The 26,252-nt window shown below is 39.0% G+C and overlaps 1 protein-coding gene across 2 annotated transcripts; it reads right to left on the minus strand.

Moving 5' to 3' along the window:
* Positions 1 to 26,157, minus strand: P3H3 (prolyl 3-hydroxylase 3). 2 transcript variants are annotated; one of them, XM_087923027.1, is made up of 15 exons: positions 25,323 to 26,157; positions 23,145 to 23,297; positions 21,989 to 22,184; positions 19,901 to 20,032; positions 19,657 to 19,790; positions 16,351 to 16,440; positions 15,561 to 15,613; positions 15,293 to 15,351; positions 13,746 to 13,870; positions 13,539 to 13,634; positions 11,660 to 11,810; positions 8,930 to 9,047; positions 4,364 to 4,439; positions 4,017 to 4,157; positions 1 to 3,557 (listed from the first exon to the last, which is right to left on the minus strand). In XM_087923027.1, exons 1-15 carry the CDS (start codon positions 26,070 to 26,072, stop codon positions 3,339 to 3,341), a joined length of 2,493 nt encoding a protein of 830 aa, XP_087779153.1. In that variant the 5' UTR covers positions 26,073 to 26,157; the 3' UTR covers positions 1 to 3,338. The 2 variants fall into 2 exon arrangements, with proteins under 2 accessions (XP_087779153.1, XP_026569057.1); XM_026713272.2 differs by having other exon boundaries at positions 22,001 to 22,184; positions 25,323 to 26,155.
* Positions 26,158 to 26,252: the final 95 nt, after the last annotated feature.

Raw genomic sequence — 26,252 nt, forward strand, 5'->3', positions numbered from 1 at the left:
TACATTACCAGTCATTTCCATTTATTTGAAAAATAATTTGAACAACTACATCTGCAGCTCATATTCAGTCTAATCTTCCCCATCCCTAGTGCTGGTGGGGGATTATTCCAGAAAAGCATTTTATTTGATCTGTTATTATACATGTACTGTATGAAACCTTGCCATAAAGATAAGGATTTGATTGCCACAGCAGGAGCCTAAATTATTTTAAGTAAAAATGCTCTTTTGTTTGTGTTAATGTTGCCTGTTGCAGTGAAATTTCCTCCAGGGACTCCTGCATAAGCCTCTATGTCAGGGGTGTCAAACTTGCATCATCACGGAGTCGTCACATGACTTACCACAACTTCCCCCCTTCAGTAAACCAGGCATGGGTGTGGCCAACACATGATGCATCCAGCCCGCAAGTTTGACCCCACTACTCTATGGTGTCCACTAGTTTATTCACCAACCTGGCATCTGTATTGCTACCATTGGAGCCTGAAAACCCTTGCATGGTTTTCATATGACTTAGGGTCTTTCTCCAATTGTATCTCAAAATGGCAAACATGCCCTGGCAACATCTTTTTTCTAATGTATTCCTTTGATGTTGCCTTCTTCTTGTCCCAACCTTTTGAGTGAGTCATAAGTCATCTTTACCTCTTCTGGGTTTGACATACTTTTTTCCACCTTATTTTGATACATTCCAACGATAGCTTTGAAAGTGGATTCACTTTGAGGCTTGGGTGTGTTTAAGTCAGAGGGATGGCAATATCTGGAACAGAAGCAATAGAAACAAGATAGGCTACAGGGATAAACAATCCAGTGTGGTCCAGTTTTCCTGCCATTCAAGCGTGGATGGAGATAACTTCAACTCAACAATGGGGAAAACTCCTTTGTATGTTATGTGTTCAATGTATTTACCGAACTTAGAAAAACAGTTCAGTTCATAACTAAGCACATTACAGAAACATAGCCATTATCTCTACTGTTAGACACCAATAAAGGTAGTCCTTGACTTATGATCAATTGCTTAGCAACTGTTCAAAGTTACAATATATCTCCCTTGACCACATTTCAGGTGCTGGGCAACAGGCCCACATTAACAGCATCCTGTTTGCAGCATCCTGCAGTCACCTGACCTTGTTTTGTGATGGCTTTGCTGAAAATTGGCATTTACTTCTAGTTTTTGGCAAAAACAATCTGTAATGAACTATTGATTTACTTAACAACGACCACAAAAAAGGTCACAAAATTGGGTTGATCGTGTGGGTGACCTGATTTATGACCGTCATGACTTACAACTGTAATGGGCAGACTCTATTATGGTCATAACTCGAAAACTATCTGTAATAGTTTTTCAATGTAAAAAATATTGTGCAGGGGATCTGTATATTTATATTCTTTTTGCAATCCTTAAATGCTTTTGTGGTGTTTCAAAAAACATACATTATAGCAAGGGGAAAAAATTCAAACCACTTCAGTTCAATACAAATGATAGAACTACTCATTGTTCTATATCTACTAGATGTTTTACATTACAGTTTAATTTTATAGTTGGTTATTATTACTCATGATATTGATTTTGCCTTTTGCTCTTTAAACTGCTCAGAGTGTTATCTGCTGATGGGGAAGCTTGCCCATTTAATGAATCATTATTGTCCATGTCCAGCCTAACCTGGACTTAAAAGGCTGCCCATATCAGTGAAACAAAATTATTGAAGGAAAAATACACACCCCTTTAAATGCTTCCCATTTAGAGCTAATATTTATCAGATTAGCTAGAGAACTTAGAATATCTAAATCACCCTGATATACTTTTTGAGAGTCAAATAGGTTTCCTTCCCATGGTATTCAGACTATCAGGATCTTCCAGCCAACAAGTGAAACAAGATCTTTTTTCTAAAACAGCTTTGCTGATCTGGTGTCCCTACCTCACAGGTATCGTTGTTCAGTGTTTCTATTACATGGTTATTAATACCCCATGGTGAGATGGCAAATAAATTAACAAATAATAGGTTTGCTTCCCCCACCCACCACTTTCTGCCCTTCATTTTTATTCCTACGGATCTTTTACTTTTAAAACTTAGTGAGATCAGCTGTTCAGAACAAGCCTGGATCTGGGAACTGGTTCACCAATCGCCTGAAATGGCAGGCTAGGGAATATTATAATAGAAAAGTGACAGGAGTGCTGTGAGGTCCTTAACTCTCTTCTTCTCAACCTTCCTCTCACCTCCACCACCAATCTTTGTGATTCCTCACTCTCTGCTGTGTTGCCAGCCACATGTTTTTTTAATCACAGAAGTTAATTAGTTTCAATGGAAAATGTGAAGAAAAAAGATAAAGTATCATCTCCAGTTTGCTGTACCTCTGATCCAGATTACTATTTTCCAGAGTTACACTGTTCTTTTAAAAATATTTACTTTGACCTCAATTTTATTTGCATTCTATTTGCTTTTTGACTTTAAAAAAACATTCTTTGAAAAGAAAACTCTACTTCCAAAATAAAAACTGAAGAATGCAAATACTGTACATGCAAATTTTCGGAGTCTGTGTTTCTGTTACTTTCTACTAACCCAAGCAATTGCAGAAAAAAAATAAGAATATAGTATTAGGTGCTGAATGCTACCTTCTTAAAAAAGATTTTCAAAAGCACATTATTAGACGATCTAGAACCTGACTACCAATCTGTTTTGGAATACATTGCTTGAAGAAAGAACTCATAGTAATTCTGCTTCTTAACATTTCACCTGTTTTTCTGTCCTTTTGTTTTGGACAAGAATTCTGATCATCCTGGGTTTTTTCACTATACATTTCCCTTTGTCTGGTATGGCTTGTCTACTTTCATGCATCTGATCCCAAAGCTCACACAAATGATTATTATTATTTTCCCACTTTTGATTCCTTCAAATATGGAGGTAGAGGAAAACTGGACGGACGACATTCAAAATTAATACAGCACTTTAAAAGTAATCCAAGCACATTTTATGTTATCCCTGTTCCCCTCAGAAGAGCCCTGTAATGTAGGTAGATCTGTATTAATGGTGTCTATATTGTTGGTGAAGGCTTCTGAATGAGAGGAACTAGTGGCCTGATCTGAATATGGCTGATCTGAAGATTCTTGTCTCAGTCTGTTTTAGGCATAGCGTTACATTCGTTTACAAGCTTGGCATCTTTACTGGTAGACAACGATATTCTGGTTTAAGTAGTAGATGGAGTCCAGGAGCATCACTCTCTGATCCATACTTTGAGTGTCATAAAGAAACAACTTTTTACCTCAGGAGTTGCAAAATTTCTCAGGCTGCCTACTTGTACCAGTCACTTAAGAGCAGCTGCTAAAGACCAGGTTGCGTTGAATGTGATCAGAATTCATCTCTGACTCTCAGCCTCCTGGACTTCACTCCAGAGTTAGAGTCCAATTTAATATTTCGGCTTGTGGATCTAGCTCTTCCCTTTGGAGCAGGAGGCTCTGGTGAATCCCCACTTTTAGGTACAAAACTGTTGTCCTTTGGGTCTTCTTTATGTGACTCTTCCTGTTCTGCCTCTTTCTGTCTCATCAGCTTTTCTGCTTGACTCCGTTCCTACAACCAGAAAGAACAAAGGAAGTGGAAAGAGAAAGGAGGAGCCAGTTAGAAAAGCGCTTTACCATTTGATGGTCTCCTTTTTACTACTGACTATTCTCAATATTTGCATGGGAAGTAATGTAATTTCAAATCAAGACACTTAGAAATTTATCCAGTGATTCTGTCCTTACATTTCCTCACTGCAGCCTTATTGGCAGCCCTTACTTTTTATTTTGTCTATGGACATGGACCCATTTCAGTGGTGGGATTCAAATTTTTTTACTAACGATTCTGTGGGTGTGGCTTTGTGGGCGTGGCAGGGGAAGGAGACTGTGAAATCTCTAGTCAGAGGTGGTATTTGCCAGTTCTCTGAACTACTCAAAATTTCCGCTACTGGTTCTCCAGAACTGGTCAGAACCTGCTGAATACCACCTCTGGTCCATTTCTACCCCTTCCCTCTCTTCTTTGCTTGGTTACCTGTTCCTCATGCTCTGGAGAAAGGGTATACCAGAGGGCGATAGCACAGCGCCTCCCACGGGTCACAGCCCACACGCCATGAGGATTCTCTGCACCAGAGCTGAAGGCCACCAGTCTCCCGCATTTAGGGCGCACTTGAGCCTGCCAAAGAGAGAGGGGGGGAAACATTTTCTTGTTATGGTGACAAGTAGAGAATTGCTCAAGCCCAGTACAAAAGAAGTTAATGTATCTTCCAGCATAAAATTTGGCTGAATTTCCCTGATCGTTAGGGACAAATACTGTGAATTCAGTTTCAGTTGTCCTTCCTTCTCTCCTAATCCCATATCCAAGGCTTGAGGCAGACTCACTGTAAGGGTTACAGCATCCATCTCAGTGAAGAAGAGATTTCCCCCTTGGAAGTCTTCATTCAGGTAAAGGATTGCACTGTAGAGAAATGAGAAAATAAAGAAAGCTAAGGGTACCTGAGCACTTTTCCATGAACCTTCCTTCGCCTTAAATAATTAAGCTTCATATTTAAATTGCCAGAAATCAATATTCTTTTAAGAGAGAGTTTGCACAAAGGATGTTGCTAGAGCAGATTCAAAGGTTCACCTGGAAAAACATTATGTTTCTAATAAGGATCAAACAAATTATTCAGGGAAATGTACGTCATCTGAAGCAGCCTTCTTCAAACCGTTCCCTTACAAATTTGTTGCACTTCAACAACCAGCAATGTTGTCTGGATGCCAACACATTAGAAAAGTTTAATCTATATTCAGAGCCAGTGGCAACTGTCAAATCCACTTTCTCTTTCAGTTCTCTGTGTGTGTGTGTTCTGTGTATGCTCCTCATTTATTCATTTACTCCGCAATTAGTTGAAAGCTTGTCTATTTGTGAGCTGTCTTTGACATTCCACGTTTATTATGTTTATTATTCTGCTTGTTTGTTATTTGCAGAACTGCAGCATGGATATTTTCCACGCCACCCACTCCTGTTACATGTTTTATTGCAAAAAAGTCCATTATATTTAGGATATAATGCTTGTACCAGCAGGCATTAATATAGGGGACTAATTTAAATTTGGAAGCCTAAAAAGAAAGCATACCTAATGAAATACCTTGCGTAGGAAGAAGAAAACATATACTGTTCTCCCTACTTTCCTACCAGGTCTCATTTCTCCAATGATTTTCCTTTGACTCTTCTAAACTTTCACAGACAGCTCCCCGATCTCCCTCTTTTCCTCATTCTCTCCATCAAAACACTGTGAGCAAATGAGCATAGTTCTTCATCCATTTGCAGAAACAGCTTTTTTTAAAAAAAACAAACAAACCAGAATTCCAAAATTCAAAATACTCCAAGCATATCAGCTTCTGGATGAGAGCCAACAGCAATGTGGAACTGATCCACTCTCAGTCAGTGACTGCAGGGATCATTTTCCTGTCATGTCTTACACTGTTCTCTTGCTCAGCATCAGCAACATACATTAATTAAAGCATGGATCAGCTTGACATGAAAACCACGTTCATTCCCAGACCCTCTCCACACAGCCAATTGCTTCCGTCCACATATTTTCATGCTGCTGTGTGGCATTTGGCAGGGATTCCAAACTTCTCCTTTATCTATCCAGTTAGAGAGCACCAGAAACAAGAGGCAGTCCCAGCTGTGCTCTTCACTTTGGTGTATTAGCTCCTTACATGGAGAAAAGGAGAGAGGGGAGCCATTATTATGCAAGGAACAGAACTACCTTTGATGAGGAAGAAGAGGAAGAATGAACCCTCAAGTCAGTAACAATCCCAGAGCAGGGCTAAGCAGAAGGCATCTCTTGCCCAGCAGCTCTAGAGGAAGGGCGCTAAAACAATAATCACAGCCATTCCTTCTTACACAGAAGCCAAATTAACTTGCAGAGTTAATCGGCTCAGTTTCCAATGCGCAGACAGTTTGATTAAGAATACACAAGGGTGATATCAATCTTAAACTTGTTACTCTTTTGAGCATGGAAAAAGCATCACTGTACACTTCTACTCTAATCATAAAACAATGAATGGCAAGCAAGGGGTCTCTTTGTAGTTTCAGACTGAGAAGCAAACTACATGGCAGCGATTCAGTTCTTTTCTTTTGCTAGTTTCATGAATTCCATGATAAAAGAATTGTTTGCCAGGTAGATTGTCAGCTGATACATGCACAAAGCAGTATTTCTTTTAGCCTGGATGAATAAGAAACAAATGTCACGAAGAAAACCTTAAGAGTATTTTAAAATTCTAAAATTCTGATTTGAAAAATGATATAAGGTTCATGAGGAAGAGAACAATGCCACTATATGCCTCCTCAGAATAATTAAAGTTGGAGGGAGGGATGAAGACTCTCTCTCCAATCCCAAACGATTAAAGCCTATAAAAGCAAAACAACAGGGAACACCCACACATTTGCCAATTAGAGTCATTATGACTAACTGAATTATTCCTACTAAGGGGGAATAATATTTGGACTGATTACATATCTGGATGCTTCCTGAAATTTCGTCAAATATTAAAATGGCTGTTTGGATGCCATATAAACTTCTCCAGAATTCTCCTGCCAGTTCACTTTACTGAAAATATTTCTACATACAGAACTGCAGGTAGTCCTGAAATTTCAACTACAGCTGGGACCAAAGGCAGTTGTTAAGTGAACAAAACAGTATGTACAGCTAGTAATTGGCACAGAATTGAATTTAAAAATACTGAAGTTGTCCTTAGATAGTGAAGTAGACACTTTTCCATCCCATGACTAAAAATTAAGAATTGTCAGTGAACCTCAGCTGAATTTATGGCATCTGCTTCCCTTTCTATTCTGGTAGAAAGAAAGAGAGTGAGAGCAGGGTATTGAATTCTTCCCATTAATAGCCTGAAATGATATGGAACAGAAAATCTCTCTTCTTGGATAGATGATACTATTAGGTAATTTTTCACTATTAGATTATAATGTACAGTTAAAATACATAGATTTTTGTGACACAAAATTATAATGTGAATTTATCGAACAAAAATTTGGTAAGCCTTTTTAAAAATCCACAAAATTATATTTGTTGAAACACCTTTTTTTAAACTAAAAATGGTTACCTTTAAAAAAAACAGACATACAGAGATACTTCAAATACCATAAGCCAGAAAAAATGCTTCAAATATGTTGATCGCGTGTTATACTATAGCTTTATACCATGTTTCTCCATAGGAAGGCCCGGCACTGTTTTGTAGGCATGCAGTGTAATTAAGCCCTGCCCCCCAAATTTCTGCCTATTTAAAGCATACGGTCGCCGCCATTTCTCACATCACTTGAATAACACAAGTTGAAGAGAAATGGGGGGGAAGGGCGGGGGGGAAGTTGCCGTTAGGAGCGCCCCATGGGTAGCCTCGGCTAGAGCACCCCGTAGGTAGCCACGCTTGCCATCAGGCTGCTTCTATCCATGAGGAGTGCCCTGCGGGCAGACTTGCCTCACTATGAGGCTGCTCCTAGCGGCCAATAGAAGCACCCCGCGGTCAGACTCGACTTGCCACAAGCTGCTTCTATTGGCCAATAGAAGCGCCCCGAGGGCAGAGTTGCCTTGCCACCAGCTGGCTTGGGGAATACTAGGAGTTGAAGTTCACAGAGCTTAAAGTTGCCAAGGTAGAGAAATACTGCCCTATTATCTACCAGTATATATATTCAATAGGTTAGAAGGTTATAGATTTAGTCTGGCAAGATTCTGTCTACTAGGTGCAAGCAAATACATTAAACTTGGGTTTGGCTGAGGAATTTTGGAAGTTGAAATCCACAAGTTTAAAGTTGTTCAGGTTAGAGACCCCTGCATTAAAAAATGGATTTGGTTGGATTTCACTGTGTTATCTTTGGGTATGCTTGTAAGGTCAAGAAGACAGAAATTGTGTTATCTTATAAGCATCTATCCCAAGACAAGTCCCTTTTAAAAACAACAGTGTATAATATTGAGAAATATTTATTTATTAAACAAATTTATATGGCTACCCAACTCACACATGGTGAATTCAAAACCATAAAGAACTATAATTTAAAAACCCCAAGCCCACTGACAGAACCTTCTGGGCCTTTCAGAAATGTAACAAGGGTGGAGCCAATCCTATCTCCACAGGGATGATGTCTGACAAGGAGGGAACCAGTATGGAGAAGGCCTTTTTTCTTGGTCCCACCAGATGTATTTCCTTAATAAATGAGACATGCCCTGCCTTCCCATTTTGGTGAACCAGGCAGATGTAACTGGAGAAAGAGGATCTTTCAAATGAATTTAAAATAAATAAATTCAAAATACTTGCTTTAGTACCCAAGCAACCACTAATCACTACATTATTATAAACTGCCAGAAGCTTAAACAGTTTCAGTGGTATATTGGCCACATCAACCAACATGTCAGCCTTCAAGAATCCTTCTTCTGCTTGTCTTTCCGGCTGCCATAGAAATGGGGGTGAGGGGAGGAAAAATTAATTATGCTTTATGGGAGCGGGAAGAGTGCTGGGGACTTGAGATGGTGAATTGTAATACTTGGAAAAACTTTGTTATTGCGCAGCTGTAGCTTCTTATCATCACTTCTTAAATACCACCTGAAGATGCCCTACATGACATTATACACATCTCAGATTGGATGGTCAGTTTGAACTATTGTGGGTGGGAACGTTGCCATAACTTTGTACATGTGATTTTCGCACCTAATGTCTCAGATCTTGAATTCTTTTGATGCTACCACTTGATTTCCAGTAAAAGTTCTTTTCTGTATAACAATGGAGTCTAAGGGTTTCTTTCTTGTATTTTGAATGGAGCCTCACCTGACACAATCAACATAAACTCCCTTCCTCCCAAATTGCAAAATGAAATGTGTATCTAAATAATTTAAGTACTACAGGCTCAGCGTGAGATACATATATCAGTTTTCACTCTGAAACTATTACCTATAGTCTCGGTGTATGTAGGCAGGGGGTTCTTTCCAGCAAGTATTTCCTTCCGGATCCAAGAGGCAATTATCAGCATGGACTGGGTGGCTGAGATCCATACGGCCTTCCTGTTCTCCTAAGGAAGAACAAAAGTTGCAACTGTTTTATTTCTTTGATTTTATTGCTCAATAGGCAAAAGAAACCCAAAGGCTGATTCCTCATTTTCTTCTATAACTACAGAATTTACAGTACATAGTACTGGTAGTCCTTGATTTACATTCAGGGATGGGATTCTACCAGTTCGCACCTATTCGCTAGAACTGGTTGTTAACATTCTAAGCAGTTCAGAGAACCGGTTGTTAGAAGAAATTACTGGCCTAATCCTGTAAGGAAGGCAGGAAGGAAACATTCTGGTGTTGCTTACAGAAACTGCCTCTCTGTTAACCCTTATTACATTCTTGGCAGGACTAGACTTCCTGTCTCAGGAACTTCTCTGGAGTTTTTTTTCCCTTCCTTTGCTGGTACTTTGCTTGTGTGGAATGACCATTCAAAGTTACAATGGCACTGAAAAAAGTGACTTATGACCATTTTTCACACTTACAACTGTTGCAGTATCCCCACAATCATGAGAGGCCAGGTGAGGAGATGCATGCCTCAATGTGAGTGATATTGAGGTGGCCATGCCCAGTCAATAACATGACCCCCAAGCCACGCCCACCAACTAAGCCACGCCCACAGAACCGGTTGTTAAAAAATTTGAATCCCACCCCTGCTTACATTTAGTGATTGTTCAAAGTTACAATGGGAGAAGCTGGAGTCACTCAACAACGTGTAATTCACGTAATCAACGGCAGTGATTTGCTTAATAACTATGGCAATAAAGATCATAAAATTGGGTGTAACCACCTTGTTAGCAACAGAAATACTGGTCCCAGCTGTGGTCATCAGTTAAGGACTGCCTTTATTTTTATTCTAGTAGGATGGAACCGGCTTGAGACTTTAAAAAATGTATATTGCTCTCCATTTCTCCTCCAGCAAAATTCCTCTGAACGTTTCAGCCAGGATGACTTAGGAGAGAGAGCAAAATCTCAGTTTCAAGCAGAGACCCAGCTTATCATAGGACTGCTTTATCTGGCTTATACATATAGCACTCAATACGTTCCTCCATTAGTTTTGCTAAAGCTGTTTCTCTCCTGCTACTCCATCTCTCTCTCCCCACCTTCTCTCCCCCCGCCCCTTGCTTTATTAGCAATAGTAATAGCACTTAAACTTATATACCGCTTCACAGTGCTTTTACAGCCCTCTCTAAGCAGTTTACAGAGGCAGCATGTTGCCCCCAACAATCTGGGATTTTACCAATCTCAGAAGGATGGAAATCTGTGTCAACCTCGAGCCATTCAGAATCAAACTGCTGGCCTGCAGTACTGCATTCTAACCACAGCGCCACCATGGCTCTTAAGTAATTCAGTGTGGTGGATTTAGTGTTTTGATGGAGGATTAGTTTAGCAATCTTTTCTTCTACATTTGACCCTTGACCTCATTTTCTGATGGCAGAAAATCCACAGTTTTCTTATCTTTGTTTTAATGTAGACTACTTTTCATTATATACGTTCTGGGAAGCATCGTTCTCATCGACCACATTATTGTTATTTTTAAACCTGCCTTCCTTCACTGGTAAACATGTGCATGTACAATTAGCACATTTTAAATTTATAAAAAATGAAAATTTCAAATAGCACCATAACTTTTCACTTCCTCTGCAATTGCAAAACTAAACTATAAACCCATCCTATAAATTAAAAGAATAAAACATATATAACTGTACACTCTTCACCAATTTGTTTTGCAATTACAATGTTATACATAGTTATATGTGGCACATTTTTGTCAGCACAGCCTGTATTGTACTGAATTCATGAATATGCTATTAATAACCATAGTTGCAAAATATATAGACGTTCTGGCACCAAATAAAAAAATGGGATCCAATCTAGAACACAGCTAACACTGACAATGTAAGATTATTTTATATAGGTATGAGCTTCTCTTCCTGGATTGAAAAAGGTGTATTTAGTGGATATGAGTTTATGGGACTTTGTATTTGATATATAGCACTTTGACTTATATACTTATATGCTTTACAGCCTCTCTAAGCGATTTACAGAGTCAGCCACTTTATTGCCCCCAACAATCTGAGTCCTCATTTTACCGACTTCAGAAGGACGAAAGGATGAGTCAACTTTGAGCCGTTCAAAATCAAACTCCTGGAGTGAGCAGTGAGTTAGCCTGCAACGTTACATTCTAATCACTGTGCCGCTGTATCGCCATGGTTCTTTATATGCTTTAAAATCAAAACATAATCCTAATATCACAAAACAGTGGATTTTTAATTTTCAGCTCAAAATCAGAATTCATATTTGAAATTTTGCTCATAAACTAAAGCATGAGAAAGTGGCATATTTTGAATGTCCCTAGACATGTTTTTGTTTCTGATATTTACTGCTTTATTAATAAACATCAGATGCCTTTGCCAAAGTTATATAACCAAATCTATGTTCACCACACATTCCAAGATGAATAGTCTGCATTATTTTCCTTTTGTATAACTTCAATTGATTGATAGTTTTTGCAATAAATTTACCAGCAATACCATATAACCATGTTAGAATGAGCTGCATTACAAATTGTGATTATAAACATGGAACTCTTACATTGCACATCTCAAGAAAGTACTTAAGAGCTCCTTACCATCTGTGGCTGTGCGACACACAAGATGTGTGAAAGAAAAATAAAGATTTTTCCCAGGAGTAAAATAGGATTCCACAATTTTCCGGGATTTCTCACTGGCTTGCAGGAGAAGTTTAGTATCTTTCCAGTTCATACTACTCTCCTCAGCCAGCTATAACAGAAAAACAAACCAGTGCAATACTTAATTTCTATTAAATCTCAGGAAGATCCAGGGACATTTATGAAAAAGAAAACTGATAAAGACCCATTATTAATATTCTTAACAAAATAGGGTGAAAGAGATGGCTTCTCTAACATCAAGTCAGAGAAGAAATTCAGATGGTGACAATTTTCTTTTGACACCAAGGGTGTCAAACTGGCAACCTGCAGGCCAGATGCATCATGTGCAGACCACAGTTCCACGAAGGGGTGGGGTGGGGGAATCTCAAAACATCATGTGATGTCAACATGACACCACGAGTTTGGCACCCATGCCCTAGGCTGTCAGTTAATTGTGTATTTATTTTATAAAGTATCAATAAAGTGTGAGAGAAAACTTTTTTAACTCCTTTACTGCTTCCACTTTATGCTTTTTGTTTACCTTGATAAATGATATTAAATACAAATGTTCATTTTATTTTCAAACAAATGAGAATTGAGTGAAGATTCCACCCCCGGTCATAAAATGTCCTTAAATTCTTTTATCTCATCATCACTAAATTGTGTCTGCCTGTTTGTGACCCCATGGACCATAGCATGCCAGCCTTCCCGCCTCCCATATTCCACTGTCTCCCAAAGTTTGTTGATAATAATTGTTCTCCAAGTCTCTCTTGTAGGCAAACCGGGACTGCAAAATAGGTAGAAAACCCAGAGGCCAGGCAGAAAGAGGTGGTTTCACTTGTTAGGGTTGAGCAGATAATCACCTCAAACAGGTCACTTCAGCCTCCTCCTCCTTTCTGCACCATGGATTGCCCAAGTGGAAAATCTTGAGCTGGGATTAGAGTGGAAAATACATATTCTGGAGAGAAGGACCAGCAGGGCACTTCAGGCCACAGGCTGATCTTGAGACATTCCTAGGTAAAGGATGAACAATATGGACTCTGGAAACAAGCTCTATGGTGTATTCGCTGCATGGATATGGCCATACATGGAGCAGAACTACATTCCCAAGGTTTAATTTAATTTGCTTTTTTATTTGCTTTTTGATTACTACCTTATTTCCCCATTTAATTTTATTTTTCTTAGTTTTCGCCATATTTTCTTTGGTCAATAAAAGAAAAGTAAACATAGAAAATGAAACATGTTTTGTATTGTTTTACACACTGTACATTTGCTCCAGCCTGATCTCCTTTTCACCTGATTCTAATCCTATCTCCCAATCTGTTTGCTTTATGAGGTGCCCCATGTGCATATTTGGAATCTTGTATAAAAAGATTCCAACTACGATTTACAGAGTAATTTTGCTTTGATTCAGAAAGAAGGAAAAGTTAAAGCATTTGTTTAATTCTCAGTTGAGACTTGTACTATCCTTTCCCCCAAAAAATAGCAACTGGAAAACTTTTCACATTTATTTGCATAATGCATATAGTTTAAATTTTAGGAAAAAGAAGAGGAAGATGTGCATTTGTCCCCACCCATCTTGAATATTAACTTTGTAATGTATATTTATATCTAGAGTCTGTGAAACTGAAGTGGGGGTGGGGGAGGGGAAAAATCCTCCAGGGCAAGGGTCTCCAACCTTGGCAACTTTAATCCTGGCAGACTTCAACTCCCAGAATTCCCCAGACAGCTTTGCCAGCCTTTGCCTTTAATCCTTTGCCAGGATTAAAGTTGCCAAGTTTGGAAAGCCCTACTCCAGGGCGAGAAACTTAGTTCATTCTAGAATCCCTAAGGCTTTTACCTGCAAAGCTTTTGTCACTGTTAAGCCTTCAAATCGCTCGTGTGGAGTATGAGGGGAGCGTCTGCCACGATAGCCATCTCCTGTTCCTCCAGCTGCCTGAAACACGCACAAACTTATAAGAGACCTGCGATTGCCCTTCACCAGTGAAAAGCTTCTTTTTCTGTCAGACCTGATCACGCAGGGCATTTTGGTGGCTCCTATCCTCACCTTGGAGAGACGGAGGATGTCTTTGCATTCTGACTCAGTCAGGACTCTGTCAAAGACCACCCTCTCAGTACCATTGAGTTGGTGAGAATCCATGGTGATGGTGAGGTCCTCAAAAGGTAGCTGTTCTGGAAAAAAATAAGCAGAAATGTATATAGAGATGCAATCAAACATTACTATTCATCCGTGAGTGCAAAAGAAGAAATATACCTGTAGGCCTCAACCTATGATCACCATGGAGCCCAACATTTTTATTGATAAGTTAAGTTTTGTTAAGTGAATTTTGCCCCATTTTACAACTTTTTGTGCCACAATTGTGAAGTGAACCACTGCAGTTGCTAAGTTAGTAACATGGTTGTTAATCTCCCCTTTGCTGGTCAGAAGGTCGCAAAAGGTGATCACATGACCCCGGGACACTGCAAAAATCATTAAATAGGAGTCAGTTGCCAAGGCTCTGAGTTTTGATCATGTAGCACTTAGACTTCACAGTGCTTTACAGCCCTCTCTAAGTGGTTTACAGAGTCAGCTCAGCGTATTGCCCCCAACAATTTGTGTCCTCATTTTACCCACCTCAGAAGGATGGAAGGCTGAGTCAATCTTGAGCCTGGTGGGATTTGAACTGCCAAATTGTAAGCAGCTGGCTGCAGAAGTACCACTAAAATCATAGCTGCTACAGTCTCATTTGTGATAGAATTCCAAAGTGTTGGAAAAACTGAGGTAAAGGTCCCTACAGCACTCATCACCCTTGACTCATGCACCAGTACAGTCATAAATCAAGGACTATCTATAGTCAAATAGAGAATCCATCTCTGTCTCTGTTTGTCTGTCCTCCCTGGTCTTCTGTCTATCTGCCTTTCTGTCTGTGTCACACACATACAAAAACACACACAGCACAAACTAACACATAAAGAGTTGACCAATGAATCTTTTGAATAAATGCACATTTAGGAATCACTGTATTAATTTAAACAGAAATATAATGCATCTTATCATAGTGAGGTAGACTGTGACCCGGTGATATCCAGCTGTTGTCCAATTTCAAAGTTATTTTCTCCTTTCTGCCTACCCAAACCAATACTTCCAAATATGGTGAAATATAGCACCCACCATCCTTAATCAGCATGATGTAAGTCGTATATCAACATATCTGAAGGGTAATAAGGTGGAGAAAACCATATTTTATTTGAACTAGGATTTATTGGTTGACATCCAAACTGAGGACAGTTCTCTGTGGAGGAGAAGCTGTGGCCACCCTATTGTTGATATGCCTCTCTGCCCAACAGGTACTCTGAATACATCTTTGGTGCTGAGATAAGTTCTATTGCTTTACCATCCCTTTGGGTCCCTGTGGCAGCTAGTAAACTGGAATCCCAAATGATTCCAGGCTTCAGCAGGTGAACTTCAGTACTGGGAAGGAGACTTACTCCATCTCATCTTTAGGAGAAACTGTGGAATCATCCTGCTGGAGTCTCCCTCTTCCCTCATTATGATAAGAAGAAGAAACATGATAATCTTTCTTTCCATTTATCGATTATTTTTCTGGTACTCACCATTTTGATCCCATTGTTGAATATGTGAGGCCTTCAAACTTCGTTTCTCCCGATCTTCTCTTGGGATTAGTAAACAAATATAGAAAAGGCCATAACCATAGGGTATGAGACTGCCTCTTTAATTAAATAGCTCAGCAATAAATCAAATCTGTTCTAATTTCTATTCTGTTACATTTAAGGATTCTTTAAAAAAACTCTGAATCATTGCCTTTCGTTAAGATGTCCCAGAATTGCATCCATAATATTATGTTTCTACTCTGAAATTTACCTGTGTTTCTCCTTCATGCTTTCAGGGATCAGTTCCTCAGGAGTCCATAAATCCTAAAGAAACACATCCAGGACTTAGCACTACAAAATTAAGTTTATTGGCCCATTTTCTTTTTTCACAGGACTGCATTAGAGCAGACACTACCTCACCACAGCAGGCACATGTGTCCTACTTTCTGGCTATTCCACACAGCAGAAATATTTGTGAAACTTCAGCAGACTGAGAGAAAAAAATCATCTGTCCTGTTTCCTGTAGTTCTACAAGCAGTGTGCTCCTTCCCACACAATCAGTAACAGCTTTTTAGAAACACTTCCATCTATAATTAGCACCTTTACTGTGGTAGCACACCACCTTTGAAACAATTTTTCCATAGATACTTGGCCAGCATTAAAATGCTATCATTCTAAAGACCTTTATTTGACATATATTTTAAAATTCTATGCTGCTTTATGTTTACTTTGGTATATGACTAGTATTCTTCTGATTTATTTTAGTTTGGTATTGTTTTAGAATTTTATTGTGTTGTAACATAGCATATTTGGGGTGTTATGCTTCTTGCATATTGCCCTAATAGGCTTAGAAGATGTTGGCTGAAAAAGGCTTATAATAAATGAACCTATGTCCTTAAAGCATAACTTCGTTCAGTTCATTTCAGGCATTGGAAAAGGAGGACAGAAAAGGGATCCTATATGCTATTTCATCAAGCAGTATTTGATAGATAAGATCAATAAATAGCTTTGTTGCAAGGAAGCCATGAAGAATCTACCTTCAAAGAGAGATAACTACTTACTGGATCCTTAAAAGTTTCATCAAGGTGCTGTACTGCATAATAGATCAGTTTCTTTTCCATACAGGATCTCTGCACATAACGGCGGATATTCTGTGGATTGAAAGCAGATGTTAAAACATGATAATATAAAATAATGTACAAAAATCATAAATGATTTGAATGTTTCTTGTTCAAGAAAACAAGACACAAAATACACACAACCATCTCTGCTGCAGGCAACCAATCCTGCCTTCAGATCAAATTAGGTGTTATAGTCAAAATGAGCTTCACATTTCGGTCTTGTGGTCCTAGTCATGGCAGAGACAGGGATTAATGCCACCCCATGCTGCAACCATCCTTGCAGTTGTAACTTGCCCCTGAAGGGAAGCTGCTAGCCAACAGCAACTTGGGGCAATGTTATATGTGGCAATTATATATATTGTCAGTTACACCTGAGAAAATAAAGAACAGAAGAGATTCCATATTTATCCAATATGTGACCTTTTAAATGATTACTGGACAATTATATAACTGTATCTAATAAACATATTATGTTTTGTAACTTGTTGTGTTTTAAGAGTAAAATGTCATATCCTTGGCTTGGAGTGGAGGTTTGAAATTTTGGCTTGAGAATTAATGTAAGAGATGCTGGATCACCCTGACACAACGGAAACCTGCTAATTGTGTTTAGATGAACACAACAGGAAGAGAAGCCATGAGAACAGGGTAGTTTCCAAAGACAGGGAAACAGGTGTTACGCAACAATAGTATGGGTGTGGCGTAGGGAGATACATAGTTGGATAGGTTGTGAACCCAGGAAAGGGGCAGAGACTGTATATTTGAACCTGTATATAAACCCCAGTCCTCCTGGGGAAAATGTCTTTTGCCATGAGCAGAATTCCCTTTTGCAAAAGCTTAATAATAAAACTCTTCCATATTGTTCACTGTCTCCGACTGTATTTTGTGAAATTATCACAGCTAAACAGCAGTGATAGAACTTCTAGAGGACAAGAGAGAGAAATTATCCATAACTTTCATCCTAGACTACTGAAAATTCAGTTCCCTAAACCAACACTAGGTTTTACACCTCAGGGAATCAAAGAGGTGGGCTGCAATAGATTGAAACAAGTAAGAGATCACTTTCTTCCCAAGCAAAAGCAGCTGCTTGCCAGCTAAACAAAACTTAGTTGATTCATGGTCATCAAATTGCGTGAGCATCAGAAAAAGAAGAAAGAGAAAGTAAGGACACACAGATTCCTTGCCGGAGGGATTATGGGTAATGGGCTAAGAATGAACTGGAGACACTTTAATTTGGTGCCTATCCAATTGTCTCTTTGCTTTACCAATTCATTCATTCTTGCCATTCACTGTGAAGACCTTATTGCAGTCCCAGACCAATATTTAAGAGTAGACAATATTATAACACATGAAATATTATATATTCTGTATAACAGGACTTATACAGAAAGTAATAGTGTAAAGGATGATCTTTATAAACTACGATTTGTTAAAAAATCAGCAACCTTATTAGAAATAACTAAATGTTATTTAGTTAACATTTGGGATAGAAAGATCAGAGGAGCAATAAGATTTCTAATGATTGGTGTCATGAGTTCTATTGTTCATTTATTCTAAAGTGTAGCAGTGCATATGGAACACATTCAACTTCTATACCTACCAATAAACATACTGTGATTTTCATAGAAGATATTATATATCTACCTGTTTTTGCTCTAACAGGCAATTTGTCAATTTGTAAGCTAATGCTGGGAAAGAAACAAAATAAAAGAAAGGATCCCGAGGTATAGCTTTCAAAATTGGTATTGGATGGCTTCTAACCTACTGTAGAAGCATCCTTATAAATACATAACTGAATGTCTTGAATGTAGTTTTACTATGCTGACATGTATATTTAATAATTGCAAAGGATGCTTTGGGGGCTCATATGAAAAGGTTCTTTGCTTTATTGATCTAGCAAGTAGATGATTGAAAGTGGATGCCTAGGTATTTAAAAGCCATGATTTGTTCAATACTGTAGATCTATCATTAATCGTCCACTTAATTAAATGCTTGAAACACTGAAGAATATTAAAACCTTTGTTTTAGAGTAATTGATCTCAAAGTATTCCCTATGGCAATAGGAAGACAATGCTTTAAGCCATCTACATAAACCCACCTGGATTATGAAAGAATAGCTCCACTATTGACACAGAGAGCAATGAATAAGAGTTGGTGGATAAAATTCTAACCATATTATCGTCTAATTTATATATTAATACATGGTTATAGCAAAGACTACATCTACTACTACTGCTAGATGGATTCATAGTTGAATGACTGCATCCAGTGAGAACCTATTAGTGGCTTCCTTCAATTTATAGAAGGAAATATGGAGAGGAGTGCCACAGGGTCCAATCTTGTAGTGTTCAATAATTTTTATTAAAGACTTGGATGAGAAACTGACAGGACACAAAGTATGCAGATGGGAAAGATGATTAATATTTTAGATGAAAGAGTGAAGATGTTAATAAATCTAGACGGGCTTAAAGAGTGGGTTGAAATGAATAGGATTGAATTTAGTAGGGAGACATATAAGGTTCTGTATCTTGGTAAGAAAAATGAAAAGCACTATAGAGTGGAAGAAAATTTGATTAGCAATAGTATTTGTGCAAGTGACCTGGATGTCCCTGTTGAACACATATTAAATATGGTGCAGCTGCTAAAAGGCAAATGCTACTTTGGGATTTATTAACAGTAGCACAGAGTCTAGATGATGGGAAGCAATTGTTTCATTCTATGGCACCTTGGTAAGTCTCCCTTCAGAAAGCTCTATCTAGTTCTGTGCCCCACAATTCAAAAAGGATAGTGACAAATCAAAATAAGTTTGGAGTATGACTGTCAAGATGGTGAATAGTCTGGAAACCAAACTCTATGAAGAACTAAAGGATCTGAGTACATTTCATCTATAGAAAAATATTTAAGGGACGATAAGTCAGAAGGGTTATCACACAGATGAGAGCATGGTTGGACCTATTCTCTATTGCCCAGAGGGCTGGACCAGAACCAATGAATGAAAATTATAAGGTGCCAACTAGACATCAGGAGAAACTGAAGGACTGTCAGCAGTGGGTTACCACATGAAGTGGCAAGTTCTCCTTTGTAAAAAAAAAAATCTTCAAACAAAGGCTAGATAGTCATCTGTCAGGGAATGTCTATTGGGAACCTCCAAGGCCCCTTCCAACTCTATGATGCTATCACTAAAACTTTATTAATTTGTCAAAAGAGAACTGAGAAAAGATTTCAGATAAGAGAAATGCTGCTGGCTACCTCTCTGGCTGGAATAGCTATTTCTTTTCCCAGGTCTGCTTGGTATTCTTTCAACCTCTCCAGCATTTTTTCATCTGATGGATAGAACAGCAGGAAGGTAGCTGCACATTCAGCAGCAACAGTCCGATTTCCAACTAAAAGAAAGAAAGTGATCTTCACTGTCATGTTTGTTCCATCTGCCATTCTGGCAAAGCTTGACCCTAGAGTCTTACATGAATTTCTCAGCTGTTCATTTCTTGCTTACCTCTGTCATAGGCAAACTGCAATAAATCAAAATGAGATGGGATGAAATCTTCCGTGGAAGACACCCTGCCTGGCTTGGTGGCAATATCAAGGACACACTGCTGCCTGCATTTCAAGACCTGGACATAATGAGCTGGAAAGTAGAAAGAAACACAAGGGCCTTTGGCATCACGACAAGATACAGCTGGAACAAGTATTGCAAGATTCCTACATTTTCTGTGCTTCTTATTTCACCATTCAAGTAATGCATGTTAAATTTAAAATATGTAGTTTGAATGTGACATTTATTTCAAAATCTAACTCTTGTTGGCCTATCTATATTGTTTTGGCTTGTGTCAGTATGACAACTTATGCAGTGCTGATTGCCTATACAAGTTAAGTGCAGAATGCTATGTTGTTTATTATTATTTTTTTAAAAGACTTAGGTGAGCAAAGATTGGAGAAAAATGGCCTCAATTTTAGCAGGCCAAGCAAGACTTCTACGTCATGCAAACTAGAAAAAAGACAAGAAAGTGTGGATCAGAGATTGGAGACTGAAAAGATCCCCAAGGAAACATATCCAATGCCTGAATTAAGTCTGCATTACTATTACTATCAATCCTCTCATCGTTCCTATCACCCATCCCCTCCCATTTATAACTGTTTGGCTGTAACTTTGTTGCTTGTATCCTTATGATTTATATTGACTGTTTCCTAGTATGATTTAATTGCTTATTTGTACCCTATGACTATCATTAAGTGTTGTACCTTATGATTCTTGATGAATGTATCTTTTCTCTTTATGTACTGTACACTGAGAGTGTATGCACCAAGACAAATTTCTTGTGTGTCTAGTCACACCTGGCCAATAAAGAATTCATTCATTCATTCATTCAGTTAGAAGTTAGCTGGATATCACTTTTCAACTGTAGCATTTACAACCATGTTTTTCATCCAGTCAGAACAGAATTTTTGTACGAAAGGATTTTGTGCTGGGCTCTGATATTGACTAATAACCATCTCCTCATTTTCCCTAGGAGAGTGGAGTCCTTTTTGATTATTGTTATTGGTACAAATTAAAAAATCTTCCAAATTTACTGCATTTTATTCTGAGACCTATTATTTGATTTCCTCATCTCAAAATGCCTTTTAAAATCCTGATAGATTGGAGCCATACATTCATTTGAGATGCCTCCCTTCTCATTGGCCCATTTTAAAACTGAGAAAATTTCTAATTTGTAAGATTGTTCAGGGATGCAACATTTGGAGGATGAAGGAAACTAGTAATGAGATGTTCTGGTAGTCTTACAAATCCAATCAAGCAATCAATCCTTCCTGGTATTTCTGAACTTTTGGGGGGTGGGAGAGACTGGCACATTAAATATTGAGAACATGGTCATAGACATCCCTGTAAATTTCAGCACAGACTCCCAATTTTTCAATGTGTTTTTTTAAAGTAGCCAATAACTTAATTTTCTCCCATATCTGATTCCAAATTTCAGGATTCTCCCCTTCCCTATTTTTTTTTGCAAAAGCTAGTATAGCTATTGTGAGAACATGAAAAAATGGCAATTGTATCTCTACAGAGACACTCTTTCTAATCAGTTTTAATAAGTCCACAACAAGATCCATTGCTACCCTTAATATTTACTCATTCAAACAATTTCTTCTAAAAAGTAACTGTAAAATTTCACTGATTAAGAGCTATACCTCATCTAAATGCTTCTATTTTTTTAAAAAAACACCTTTTTCATTGATCTCCCATGTCATGCTCACGTATGCTGTGTTATGCAGTGAATCGTTTTCCTCACTGAGATAAAAGGGCTACAGGATTTCCTCAGTGAAGTATTTTACATCACCTCAAAGCTTCATACAGTAGTTCCAATACTCAGTTCTCTTTGGTTATTCCTGAAAAGAAAGCCTCGGAAGCAAAAGGCTGTGTTGCTTTGCAAAACAGCTTCAAAAGGATATTTTGCTCAATCTTTTGTCCAAGCGACATATTCCTTTGAAGATCTGCAAATCTCCTTTTAAAAAGGCTGTTTCTTTCAGACAGTGCCTTATGTTTTTCACATACTTGCCAACTCAAACAATTCATCATACTTTACTAAACCTTTGATGATACCCGCAATGCTTTCATAGAGGCCTAGTTGTGTCTCATCCTTGTCCTCATCTTCGCGAGGCCCTTCACAAAGAGCTCTGCAATTCTCCAGTGCCAGCAGTGCCTCTCTGAGCGATTCTTCTAGTTTTGCTGCTGCCTGCTGGTAGTTGTCCATACCATAATGCTGCATCCCAGCTTCATAAGCTACCTGCAGAGTCAGAGAGAACCAAGCCATCTTTTGTTAAAGCCTAGGGATTGTTCAGGAGGTGACTACAGTACCCAAAGAAGATTACAATTATGTATTCAAGAGTACAAGTAGTCCTCAACTTACAACCAATCCTTTAGTGATCATTTGAAGTTACCGCAGCATTGAAAGAACAACTTACAACTGATCCTTGCCCTTATGACCTTTGAAGTATCCCCACACTCATGACAAGTGACCATGCTGTTCTGTTTTGCCTACTGCTGTGGTGGTTCAGCAGAACATACTGTATTATCTCCAAAAATTTTCAGATCATTTTCAAAAAAAATTTGGGGGGGGGGGGGAATTTCCCTTAGAAGCATTTGCTTAATTTAAATCCTGCTCTACAATTACAACAATAATTTAAAACACATTTTAAAAGTTTTTTAAAAGAGAAAAACTGGATACAAACAAAAACATCACTTCTAGAGATCGATAATCATTCAACATAAAAGAGCAGTTTCTTTTTTTAAAAAAACAGTTGTATGATTTCTGTTAAATAATTGTTCCATTTGTGACTATTGCAGAAGTATAATAATAATAGTTTAAAGAAGGTTAAGGCAAATTTTCAATTTTAAAAAAAGGAGACCACAATGAAGCCTACTGGAAAGAAACAAGTAGTAACAATACAGCACATTTAAACCTTGCTTTACATATCAGCAAGTTTTCCTAATTTCTATTGTTCTGCTTATTTAAATTTACAGAGGAAATGTTATGCTGCAGTTCTGTTCTGAAAAATTGCAGAAAAAATATGAGAAAAACACAAGAGGACAATGTTTTCTTAACTCTTAGAAAGCAAGGACTAGCCAGCACAATTACCTAGAAGAGTCAACATATGCTTAGGCCTTTAGAATCATGACTCCCAATCTCTACACAGCAACCCTTCTGATCTGTTCTATAACATCCAGTTTTCCCAAAACATCTCACCCAATGTGGTTGAGCCTCCAGATCCCGAAAGCTTTCAGATTTTACCCCTGCCATACGCTGGTATTTCTCCATATCCTCACGCATTTGTAGATGCCGTGGATTGGCTACAAAGAATGTATGAGCCGAAGAGACAGCTTCATCCAGTTTTTTTAACTGTAGAAAATGGAAAATAAAATCATTTTTGATTGAATGAAGAACACAAGGGAATCATCTAAGTTTGGGAGCAGGGACGTTAATAAGGAATACAGTAACCCCTCAGGTTGGATCCATTTATTCCTGGATAGTATTACTGACTAAAATATCTGTGAAATAATGTTTATTATATCATAATTGTATCATAATTTTATCATAACTCACATGCTAATTGTAATTAGCAGACACACAGACATACAGGCACATACGCACACACACACATGAAACTATAATATACCATCTCATTTGATTTTTAAAATCCTTATTCTGTGTAGTCAATCTGCAGGAAACCTCATCCCACATGCATTGACAGCTATGTGACATCTGGGTTGAATTCACATTAACACTTTAACACTTTTCTGACAAGTACAGCTGGCAGTTTTATTTATTTTATTAGAATTATAAAGCCTAATCATCATAGCCACTCTCACTTAGGGTGGGAAAAAATGCTCTTTTAAAAACTAGGTGGAGAACTCTAAAGAAACAGAGGAATAAGGAGTTACCTCAAACTTGAGAAATGGAGAGGAGTCTTCTCAGCTACCGATTAAAAAAATAAACTAGCTACAAAAAGTTCAACAATAACAACAACCACAACCACAATTAAATAAACCAAGTTGAGGACTATTATTCTGGAAATCAGGTTATTTAAATAGAAACAGCTACAATCTAGACAGTGTTACATTTAGAATCATATTTTTACATTCTATGTGTTTAAATTATCTTTCTTCTTTTTTTCTTCCTTTTAATTTGTCAAAAAAGCAACAACCCCAACACTGACTGTTGGAAGCCCTCTCAGTCTTAGATAGTGATGGATGCCAACTGATCCTTCTCAACCCCTGGAAGGAAGGAAGGTCTAATAAACTTCAAGGGCAAGGCAAAAAAATGAAGTTATGATATGTAAACCCAAAGTAAAAAGGAATTCAAGATCTCCAACCTTTCACCCTGTAGGATCAGCTTTGCTAACATGGTCCCCAACTAGAATGCCAACAGCAGGTCAGCTGGAGACATTTTACAGATTGAGGAATATTGTGTTTTCTCACAAATTAACTTCATTACACCACCCAACTATTTTGTCATCACAGACGAAACAAAAAAGCACTATAAATATAACATCAGTAGCAACAGCAATGCTAAACCAACATTTTATTGCTCATTCATTGGCTATCAAGTTATTGTTCATTCCACGTTATCTCACAAACTCTAAATTAGGGTCCTGTGAGATTAATTATTTTGTTTTGAAATGGCCAGCAACCAGTGCTTTTTAAAAGGCAGCCCAAGCCCAACATTTACATGACGAATGTATCTTTTCTTTATGTACACTGAGAGCATATGCATCAAGAGAAATTCCTTGGGTGTCTAATCACACTTGGCCAATAAAGCATTCATTCATTCATTCAAAATCAATAGATGGATCGACATTTCATGCAAGACAGCAGTACAAAATAATTAAAATCTGATGTCAGGAGTTTGCTCAAGTTTTTTCAAAGGAACTCAGTGACTGGACTACTGGTTTCAATGAAAAAAGAAAAAGCAACGAAAATACAGATGCAGTGAAAATAAAGTTGTGTGGGAGGGCTGAGATTACTGTCTTGCACCACCCCCCATCTTTCAAGAGTCTTCAACAGAGGTTACTTATACCCAACAGACGATTTCAGTACTTTAAACCTGTCCCTCACAACCCATCTCTAAGAATGCATCGAAGAACAGAAACACAATATTAATGCAAAGAATGTCTTTAAAAACTGGGTGGATAACAGACTAGTTGAAATTCAAAGCCACGGGAGTCTGTCTCTGCAGGAAAATTTTAAGAGCTTCCTGGAATTTAGGAAGGTATTCGATGCATGCTAATACTCCGGTGAGGGTTGGGCGGTTTGGGGGTAACTGTTGCGCTGCTCTTCTCGCGGGCCGTGGGAGAGGATGGCCGAGGACAGGCAGCCACATCAGCAGCTGCAGTATACAGAGAGTCCCGCCCTCTCTGCCGCTCACCTTGAAGTAGGCAATTTGTAAGTAATTGTAGGGCTCCCTCTCTTCAAACTCCCGTTGTATGACGCGGCTGGTTCGGTAGCGGGACGGCTGCCCGCCCAGCTTCAGTCCCAGACATTCCTCCAGGCATTCTGCTCGCTGCAGCACCCGGTCAAAGAAACTGGTCTCCCACGGCTGCAAAGGCGACGGGCTCTCAAAACAGGTTTCCTTCTGGCATCCGCTTCGGCACTTTCGGCGCGCCTCCTGCAGCTGCGAATAGCTGTGGAGAGAGCGCTGGAGCAGCTCGGAGGCCCGAGGCCAGTCCTGGGCGAAGTACGCCCGCACGCCGTCAGCGTAGAGCGAGTCGAAAGGGGCTACGTGGCTCGACCCTGAAGAGAAGCAGCCGCAGCTTCCAGCGAAGAGGAGGAGGAGGAGAGCGAAGGAGAGCATGGCCGAGGCAAAGAAGGGACGCCCGGAAGCGGGATTCGCGGGAATGAAAGGCAGAAGAAAAGCTGCCAACGTAGCTGGAAGGAAGGGGGCGGGCGGGCGGAGAGAGACAGAGAGACAGACGGAGAGATGCCTCGGCTGCTTTCCGCTCTTCTGCTTGGCTGGGATGGAAAGGGGGCCTGCTGGAAGGCAAGGAGGAGGCGGAGACCCAAGGAGGAGGAAAGAAAAGGTACGGTACTGGAGAGCGGCCCATGGCTGGAAAGTCCTCCTCAAGCGGAGGGGTTGGCGAAGGAGCGAGGTAGCCCTGGCATTCTGGGTTCCAGTCATTGGGCGAGGGAGGAGAATCTCTCCGAAGGCAGGGAAGGAGGGACTGGATGGACGCTTAAGCAGACGTCTCCCACCTCAGAACACATTAGAGGCTCCGGCCTTTGAAGTACTGCATATCCATAAATGCTCTCTTTAAACTAAAGGTCCCCAAACTTAGCAACTTTAAGACTTGTGGACTTC

The sequence above is a fragment of the Pseudonaja textilis genome, chromosome 2 (assembly GCF_049901715.1).
Source record: "Pseudonaja textilis isolate UNSWEBS1 chromosome 2, rPseTex1.2, whole genome shotgun sequence".
NCBI lineage: Eukaryota > Metazoa > Chordata > Lepidosauria > Squamata > Elapidae > Pseudonaja > Pseudonaja textilis.